We start from the raw sequence: 9,613 nt of genomic DNA, 5'->3' as shown, positions 1-9,613 counted from the left end.
AATTACTTTCTGATGCTGTAAAAAGAAACCAGAAAGAAACAGGAATAAAAAGTGGTACCATGCCTTTTTCTTGGCTGAGAATTCGTTTTCTGATTTGCTTCAGGAGTAGGCTGAAGACATGTCTACAGACATATAGACCGCATGGATTGCCACAAAAATAATTTCCAGATTCACGAGTAATTTTAGTATTGTTTTGAATCTGTTTCACTGAGCATTATTACATTTTTTAAAAAATATTGAATCCCTATGCTTGTTTGGTCCTGTTGAGTATCTTTCTGGCTTTTCTTTTGTTTCTTGGCAAGTCAATGAAGTGGGAGTATTTGCTACCTAATTTGGGGGCAAACTGCATCCTGGGGCGCATTAAACACAGCGTAACTAGGCAGTCAAAAGAGGCGACTATCCTGCTATATTTAGTGTTGGTGTGGCCTCACCTTGAGTACTGTGTGCAGTTCTTGGCCTCACAATTTAAGGACGTGAACATCCTTGAAGGCATCCCGAGAAGGGCAACAAACGGTGGGGAAGGGGCTGGAAAGCATGTCCTCTGAGGAGCACCTGAGGACTCAGGGTTTGTCTACTTTGGAGAGAAGGAGGCTGAGGGGCGACCTCACTGCTCTCTGCAGCTTCCTGCGGAGGGGACGTGGAGAGGGAGGTGCTGATCTCTTCTCCCTGGTGCCCAGTGCCAGAACACATGGGAACATCTCTTAAGCAGTACACAGGAATCTGTCCCCTTCTCACAGTTTCTGCTACTATGAAAATTTCACCTATGAATGTCTGCTCATAACCTTTCTCAAATCTCTTGGGGTTTTTTTACGCATCCTGATGTGGTCTCCCTTTTGGAGCAGGGATGCAGAGCTCTTGGTTTCAAACACACCCCCATCTCCAGTTTTCCAAACCCTTGCTGAGTCTGAAGCATTCACGTCCACATGCCTGGCTCTGACAGCTCTGGGGAAGCTCTGGTTACAGCTCTTTATAAACCCTGACAGCACATCAATGCAGCAAAAGGTGTTTGTGGGCTGTAAAGTAGCTCCACATCTTGGTTTTGAGCATCCTGTAAAGACGCTCCACGACAGGATTTTGCTTCATTATTAGTAACAAAATGGTGAACACTACCCTCCTTTAGGAGCTTCTTTAAAGGCTGGAGCAAAGAGGCAGCAGCTGTGCCGACAAACCCTCGTGGCTGCCTCCTCCTTAATGCTGGGCACCATGCGCAGGAGCTCATCAGCATCTTTGTGGAGCACCTCATCATCAACCCCAATGCTGCCTATGAGAAGCTCAGGGCCAAGTGCCTGGGCACCAAGCGTGAGGTTGAGCCAGGGGCATTGGGAAAAGGTGGGCTGTGGGGACCCTGGGTCACTGAGCCAACTCCACAGAGGTCACAGCCATCCTTGGTATTTTGGGACAACCCCCTGCTCTTCCTCTCCCAGCATTAGTAAGACCAGGATACCAGGCTACAAGTCTGGGGAGTACAAAACTGTGAGCCCTGGGCCCACCCACCAAGGGGCCCAGCACACTGCTGCCCCTGCTCTTGCAGCTGCTAACCCTGCTGCCAACCTCGCGTCTGCGCTGGCAGCCCCCCTGCACCGCATGGCTCCTAAGCTCTTGCACAGGGCTGGTGGGCAAGCCCGGCAGCAGTGCTGGGCGCAGAGTTGGGGGTGACGGTGGGCCATCCATGGGACAAACCTTCTAACCTTTTGCCTCTCTCCCCTCTCCTCCTAACTTTGCTCTTTCTCACCTCTGGGAAGCACAAGGAGAAGGTAAGAACCTCTCCGTTGGCCACCCTAACACTGGGATCTGCCTGCAGCAGCTCGCTGCTGACTCCACCCCAACTGGACAGCTCGCCTCAGGAGAGAGACTGGTGACCCTCAGTGCCCTGCATGAGCAAGGCAAGAGGCTGGAGGGGATGCCGGGGATGATAGCATGGTGCATCTGGGGTCATCTCAGGGGACACCAGCACCACCCAGTGCTGAGCTGTCGCCTCCCTCCCAGCCGCGAAGCTTGTTCTTGCAGTTTGGGCACGTCCCGGACACAGTGGAGGTAGTAGCTGATGCTCTCAAGGAACGCTGTGCTGATGGTGGAGGTGGATCCCAACAGCACCCACTGGGGTGGATGGAATGGGGTCCTCATTCTGCTCCCCCCCCCCACCCCCGATCACAGACAGAATGATGGAAAGCCTAGCTATGGCAGAAAACAAGTTGGCTGACACAGAAGCCTGCATAAAGGGGATGCAGAAGTGAGACCACCCTGGAGACCTGCCAGGCACCCCTGTCCCTCCTCAGGCCCTGCAAGCTGTTGGGAATACTCCCCCCTCCATTCCCATCCAGGAGAGGATCTCTGTGCCTGCCTGCCCGCCCACCCCCACCGCCCCCCCCACCCCACCCCCCGATATTGGAATTTAGATCAACAGACAGCCCAGCCCAAAGCGTGTCTACGTTGGCATCTCCTTAGGGCATAAGTGGGGCCCAGCCACCGGATTTAAATGCATCTTTTAATGGCGCATGACCCCCCCCCCCCCCCCAACCACCCCCCCCAGCCCCCTCGTTGCACTAAATCCAGTGCTCTGTCAGAAAGCTGTGACCCGCAGGGAGAACGTCTCCTTGTTGCCACCCGTGGGGCAGGGGGTGGGGGGAGGGATGACACAACCCCAAGCAGGTGGGGATGGCCCAAGGCAGGGGCCTGCGGCCCCCCAAGGCTTGCGGAGATGATGATTGCTGGTACTGGGGGATGGGAAAGGGGGGAACCTAGTTTTTGGTGAGCGAGAACCTGCCGCTAAACTAACCCTGAGCAGATCTGGCCCTGGGGCTGCGACACCCCTGGGTCTGAGGTAACAGGGGGGGCAGTGGGACCCCCGGGGCAGGGAGGGCCCCTCAGGTGTATCCTCTAGCACCAATCCTGTCCCCCCAGTATGGGGGCTTCCCCGAGGGGGAGGAGGGAACCGTTGACACTCCCCATAAGGAAAATGACTTCAGAAGTGCTTTGTCTGGGGTGGGAGCTGGCACCCTGTGCTTGGAGTAATCCCCGACTCCGGTGGAGCCTTGTCCCCCCAACTGCCAGGGGGGACCCAGGCGCTCAGGACATGCCTTGCAGCCAAGGTAAGATGTGCTGGGGTGCCTGGGGCCTGCAGCAGTGGGGGGGCTGTGACCCCCCTGATCCGTAAGTAGGTGCCGGGGGTGCCCCCAACCTGGTACTGTCATGTCAGCAGCTTCCTCCGGCGGTTCTTGACGGGGCGCCCAGGCCACGGGCGCCGAGCCACAGCCAGGTCCACCTGGGGGAGGGGGGGCAGATTATGGGGAAGGTGGGGGCAGACACCTGTCTCCCCCACCCCTCCCCTAGTCTCCCTTCCCCTCTTCTTCCCGCCCCCCCGCCATCCCACACCCCCCCCTCGGTGTCCCTCTCCCCACTTACTGTGGGGCCGGCCCCTGGGTTGGCGCTGAGCCCCCTCCGTTGCAGCATCTCCAGGCGGGCGCTGGGCCGGGGGGTGCTGCAAGGACCAGGGGGTCAGGTGGGGTGGGGGGATATGGCAGGACAGCCCCCCCACCCCCCCCCAGTGTCCCCCACGCTCACCTGGCCTTCCTCCTCCAGCCCCGGCAGGATGGGCGCAGATGCAGGGCATTCCCCTGTGTGAAGAGGGGGTCAGCATGGGGGTCCCCAGTACCCCAGTGTCTCCCAGTTCACCCAGTGCCTCCCTACAGCTCTCACAGTCCTGGCTTCCCCCTAGCACCTACTCCCAGTGCCCTCCCAGTTGCCCTCCCCAGGGCTCCCCAATGTCCCCAGTGGGTCCCAGTATCTCTCTATTGCTCCCCCATGATATGCCCCATCCCAGCACACACTCCCAGTGCCCCCAACACCTCCCAGTGGCATGCAACAGCCCCTGGTATACCCAGAACGGCACGCAAAGGTTGTACCCAGTGCCTCCCAGTATATGCCCCCTGGCACCCAGTTGGTCCTTATATCCAACCCATGGGCTCCCAGTAGCCCCCCAGCAGGATCCAGTATTCCTCAATAGCTCCCAGTACCTTGGCCTCCTCTACTCTGAGCTGCTGCTCAGTGGCCGGGATGTCCCCATTGCAGCGCCAGGCAGGGTGGGGGGCCAGGGGGGATGCAGGGGGAAGCCCCTTCTCACCCCTGTCACCCGCCTGCCCGTTGAAGTGCCCTCGAGTACCCCAGCCCCTCCGGCCAGCCCCACGCCGGGGGCTTGTGGTGCTGGGGGGCCCACAGAAGGATGGTGTCTCCCTGTTGAGGCCCTCAGCCCGCCAGCGGCCCCGCTTGAGAGGGGGCCGTGAGGTGGGGCACCCCCGGGCACTCCCACTGGCTCTGGAGCTGCCCAGCTCAGCCTGACAGGGCACAGGAGGCTCTAAGGCACTTGGGGTGCCCCCAGGGAGGCCTGGAGGCACAGAAGGACTGGGGGAGCCTCCAGGACTGGGACTCAATGGTGTCGCCAACTTCTCAGGGGAGCCGAACCCGGGGCCCAGCTGTAAGGAAGTACTGAGGGTCAGCAAACCCCCCCACATGTCCCCCACATTCCTCCTCGTCCCACACAACCCCCACATACACTCCTTCCTGCCCAGCCTGTCCCCATGTGCCCCTGTATCCTCCCTGCACTCCTGTGTTCGCCTATTCCCTTTGTGTCTCCCCATCACCCCCAGGACCCCCATGTCACACCAACACCCCCAAGCCTTCACAGCCCCCCATCCCAACACCCCCCGACTCTGCATGCTCCCCAAGTCCCTCCATTACCCCCTCTGACAACCCTAGGCCTCCCCCCATCCTCTCCTGTGTCCTCCCATGCCCTTCACAAACTACCGCTCAACACCCCCTGCCCCCACCACCCCCACACGTACCCCCAAAATCCCAGGGCCCCTCCAGCCCTCCTGGCCCCTCATGCCCCCACCCCAGCAGCCCACCTGCAGGCTCTGGAGCAGGCCAGCCAGGGGGTTGGTGGTGCCCAGGGGGGAGCCCTGGCCCGGGCCCAGTGACAGTCCCAGGGGGGGGCAATGTGGGGGGCAGTGTGGGGGGCAGCAGTGGCTGATTCTGGAGCAGATGGCTCAGCGCCGTTAGGTTGCCTGGGGGGGGGACGAGGGAGAGGCAGGATGCTACTTGGGTTCCAGGGACACCCCCTGCCCCCTGGCATGCAGCATGCCCCCGGTGCCCACCTTGGGCACCCAGCACCCCTTGTCCAAGCAGTCCCTCCACCAATGCCCAGGGGTGCCCGCAAGGTGCCCAGTCCCCCGGCCCCACTCACCCAGCAGCATGGCGCTGAGCAAGGAGCTGCTCAGATGGGGCCCCAGCAGGCTGAGGCACTCCAGGTGGCCCATGGGGCTGTCGGGGGCCCGGCCCTCCCCGCATGGGGCCTCAGTAGTCGTGGGGGGGGTGCCAGTAGAGGTAGGTGCCACAGAGGGGCTGGCAAGGCTGGACTGTGGGCAAGAGGGGCAAGTTGGGGGCACCCCCAGGACATGGGGCAGAGACACCCCCAGGCCTCGCCGCCAGGGCAAAACCAACTCGTCCTCCTCATCCTCCTCCCATGCCCCGGGGGCAAGCACCCTCCTGCACTCTCCTCCCTGGGCAAAGGCTCTGCTCTCCCAGAAGCACATAAATATCCCCACTCTCCTGCCCAGGGGCAGCTACTCCTCCTCTACCCCAACCTGGGTGCTAACACCTTCCACCACTCTCCTCCCTGGGGCAAACACCCTCCCTTGCCCTCATCCCAGAGACAAATATCCCTCCTGCCAGCGCCTTGGGGATGATGTTCCCCTGCTACTGCACTGCAGACAAATACACTCCTTCCTCTTCCCCAGGGTTAAATACACACCCGACACGACACATCTGCCGGGGCAAATCCCCCCAGGTACCGTATCACTCTCCCCCCTAGAGAAGGGAAATAACTCCAGCCATCGCCCTCCTCCCTGCAAGGGGCAAATAACCCCCCCATCAGTCTCCTCCCTACCCTGGGGCAACCCCCCTGTTCCCAGGGAGCAAAGGGGCCGGGTCTCACCGAGGGGGCAGCAGGGGCAGGCTCCAGGGGGCCCAGCCCAGTGGCCAGCAGCGTGGGGTGGAGGGCGAGCGAGGCGGGCAGCGTGGAGAAGAGCAGGGGCCAGTCGGGCAGCGCTGTGCAGCCCTCAGAGCCGGGCGCTGGTGCCTCAGGGGCCCTCTCCCCTGGCCCGGGGGGCAAGGGCAGCAGGGTGGAGAGCAGGGTTCCTGGCGAGGGCAGCAGGTCCAGGGTAGGCAGTGGGAGCAGGGAGGCCGCCAGCAGGGAGGGCAGGCTGGGCCCCTCGGGGTCCCCCCCATAGGCTGGTGGGTGCTGGCCCAGGGCTACTGAGAAGGGCAGCGTGCCCAGGAGGAAGCCTGGTGACAGGGAGCCCCCCAGTGCCAGTGCCTGCTCCTGCCCCACAAAGGCTACAGGCTTGGTTGCAGGGGGCAGTGGGCAGCCCAGCGCCCCCCCAGCACCCCCCTCCCCATTACTGCTAGCCCCTGGGGCCACAGCACCTTTGGGGACACCTGGAGAAGCTGCAGCACCTGCAGGGGACGGGTCAGAGCACGGGACTGCCTCAGCCACATCTGCTGCAGGCCCATGGATGCAACCCACCACATCCCACCAGACCCACAGCCACATCCCACCACCCCCAGCATGAACCTATGGCCACATCCCACCAGGTCCCACTGCATCCCATGAGATCCACGACCACATCCCACCAGGTCCCACTGCCTCCCACCTGGCCCCACAGCCACAAAGGGTTCCCTGGGGGAAGGAACCCCCCCCAGCACCACTGCTGTAGCCACTCCAGGGTGCAGTCCATCCCCAGCTGATCAAGGGACATCTGCTGAAGCCCTGATCCCCACCAGCTGCCCAACCCCATGGGCACTGCCCCACATACCTGTGTCTCCATTATGGCCAGAGGCTTTTGACTGTGGGGAGATCCCTGAGGTGGGTTCGGAAGATGCTGCTAGCTGACCGAAGAGACCCAGGAGCTGCCCGCTGAAGTCCTGGACGGTGGGTAGGAGCCCGGTGCCAAGGCAGGGCGAGCTGTTGGTGGCAGGCAGGAGGCCCAGGGGGAGGCTGGGCCTCCCTGGGCCTCCCCCTCCAGGGCAGCTCTGAGTACCCAGCAGGCTCAGCAGGGCTGCGAGAGGCTGCCCAGTCACTGGGGGGTGCATCCCTTTGGGTTCGGGGGGGCACCCTGTGAGCTGCCCGGTCCTGTGGGTCAGGGTGCCGGGGCCACCAGGTCCCCCTGCCCAGGGCCCGCTCACCCACAAGAGAGAGCAGTGTGCCAGGGGAGCGTGGGCAGAGGGGTAAAGTGCTAGGGGTGGGGGTGGGATTGGGGCTGCCCAGCTGGGCCTTGGCAGCCAAGCTCAGCAGGCTGCTGGCAGGGAAGGGGGTGCTTGCTGACAGCAGCCCCAAAAAGCCCCTGCCCTCAGGGACAGCATCTAAGGGCACTGGCGGGTTATTGCTGCTTTGGCTAGTTAAGGCATCACTGACAAGAGAATCGATCTTGCCTGCCCGGGGAGCACTGGTGGTGGCCAGCAGGCATGACCCCGGCCCCCCTGGCTCTGGGCTTTCTCCAGGCCCCCCATGCGACAGGGCTGCCCGGCTGCTAGTCCTGCCTGTGGGGTGCTGGCTCAGGGTGCCCCTGGCGAGGGGCACCACAGGGGATCTGGAGGGGGTCACCACTTCTGGCGGGGGCAAGCAGAAGCCAAAGCAGGGGCTGGCAGGTGGGCAGCTCTTGGGGCTGCCATTGGCCCCAGAGATGACGTCGTGGGGCTGCAGAAAGGGCGGGGCGACGTGCCAGGTCCCCGTGGGGTCTGATGTGGCCTCCAGGATCTTCGCCCTCAGGGGCACCCTGGGGAAGCTGCAGACAGTGCTGGGCAGGGGGACGCCGGTGCTGGGGGCCATTGCCAGGTGTCCCTCTGCTGAGAACAATGGGCTCAGGCTGGGACCTGCAGGGAACCACAGGGACACAGGGGTCAAGCAGGCACCAGCAGGGCCTCGGCACCCACCTAAACTTGGATGGATGGGGAAGGCAAGGGACAGGAAAGATTGAGGGAGCAGGATGTGACAGAGAAGATGGGGCAGCCCCAGGAAACGTGGGGAAAACAGGAGAGCACTGCATAAGGGGACTGGGTGGCGAAAACCCAGGACGTACATGGGACACAGGAAAACTGGGACTGGTCAGGCACGACCAGGAGACCTACAAGATGACACGGACAAGGTGGGTAGGCCAGCAGGAACCTGGGGGAGGACAGACCAGGGACTAGCATGGACAAGAGACCCTGGTACCTGTGGCTGGGTGGCAGGGGCCCGGGGCGCCCTCCATGCTGCGATACAGTGTGGCCATGGCCGCTGTTTTCCGGCGGTGATTGCAGAGTTTGGTCATGTCCTGCTGGCCCTGGACCCCAGGGACCCCTCGCCCAGCCACCGCCGCCCCTGGGTCGAAGTTAAACACCTGCAGGGACAGGGTAGGCTGAGAGGGGCGACCAGCCCACCCCACCCCACAGGGACCCGGAGACCCGCCCAGCACAGGGCAGCCGCATCCCCCCCCCTCCTGCAGCCAGGGCCATCCCTTGCAGCCCTCCATGTCTGAGAAGTGCCCCCGCTGCAGCCCCCCGCAGCTGCCTCTCCCTGTCCTACACCTGCCCCCCTCCCCTGCCCCACACCTTATGCATGTTGAGTGGACACTCGAGGCCACATTTGCAGGTCCCGTCGGCCAGGAGGTAGGCACAAGTCTGTTCCAGCGAGGTCAGCGCGGTGCCACTGGGGCTGAGGGACACAAGGGGTGAGCGAGGGCTGGGGAGGGGTGTGTGTGGGGATTGGGGGCTGCTCCTACCTGATGTAGCACACGGAGCCCTCCTCCACCTTGCGCTCCCAGCCCACAGGCACAGGCCCGGCCGACGGGCACGTGGGTCGGTCTGTTCCAGTGCAGTCATCGCCGCTGCTCATTGTGCTCCCTTGATGCACGAACACCTGCAGCGGGCACTAGCAGGGGGATCACACCGGGAGAGCAAATAGGACAACAGGACTTGGCAAGAGCAGGGGAGTGCCAGGGAACTGAGGAAGGACTGGGGGGGCCCAGGGGTGCTCAGAGCCAGAAAGCAGTAGTAGCTGCAGGAGTCCTCGGGGGTGCCCAGCAGCCTCGGGGGTCTGAAAGTGCCCAGGGAAGTAGAGCAGGACTGGGGCCAGCAGCTGCCCCCTGCCTCCTCTTTGTCAGCCCTCCTCCCTCACCAGCCCCCCTGTCCTGTTAATCCTGGTGTCTGGGGTGGGAGAGGAGAACAGTGACCTATAAAACGCCGCCGAGAAACCGCAGCTAAAAGGCAGACAGCTGCTGCTGGCCCTAATCCCCAGGGGAGGGGGGGGCCGGGGGCACCAGCAGCGGCGGGGGATGCACCTCTCACCTGCTTATTCCTGCGCACATCTCAGCATCAAGCCCACGGCCGGTGGGCTGCAGTGCCTGCGGTCGGTGCCCCGGCGTGGCCCTACAGGTCTCTGCGTGGCAGAGAGACTCAGCCCAGGCTTTGGGGAAGGGGCAGCACCCACGCAGGGCCCTATAGCCGCGGCGGAGGGTGGGCAGCACCCAGGCATCCGGACACCTCCTCCGGAAAAGGGACCCCGGCGTCCTGCTCCTCCCCC

At 62.9% G+C, this 9,613-nt stretch overlaps 1 protein-coding gene across 1 annotated transcript; it reads right to left on the bottom strand.

Annotated features, from left to right (window-relative positions):
- Positions 1-5,751: 5,751 nt before the first annotated feature.
- On the bottom strand, positions 5,752-8,938 carry MBD6 (methyl-CpG binding domain protein 6). Its single transcript, XM_059832644.1, has 6 exons — positions 8,814-8,938; positions 8,644-8,746; positions 8,267-8,432; positions 7,240-7,926; positions 5,990-6,510; positions 5,752-5,820 (listed from the first exon to the last, which is right to left on the bottom strand). The coding sequence occupies exons 1-6, from the start codon at positions 8,924-8,926 to the stop codon at positions 5,752-5,754; spliced, it is 1,659 nt and encodes a 552-aa protein (XP_059688627.1). The 5' UTR covers positions 8,927-8,938.
- Positions 8,939-9,613: the final 675 nt, after the last annotated feature.

Source organism: Gavia stellata, chromosome 35 (assembly GCF_030936135.1).
Source record: "Gavia stellata isolate bGavSte3 chromosome 35, bGavSte3.hap2, whole genome shotgun sequence".
Lineage (NCBI taxonomy): Eukaryota > Metazoa > Chordata > Aves > Gaviiformes > Gaviidae > Gavia > Gavia stellata.
Note: the sequence above shows the minus strand (reverse complement) of the source record. Positions and strands in the feature narration are given on the sequence as shown.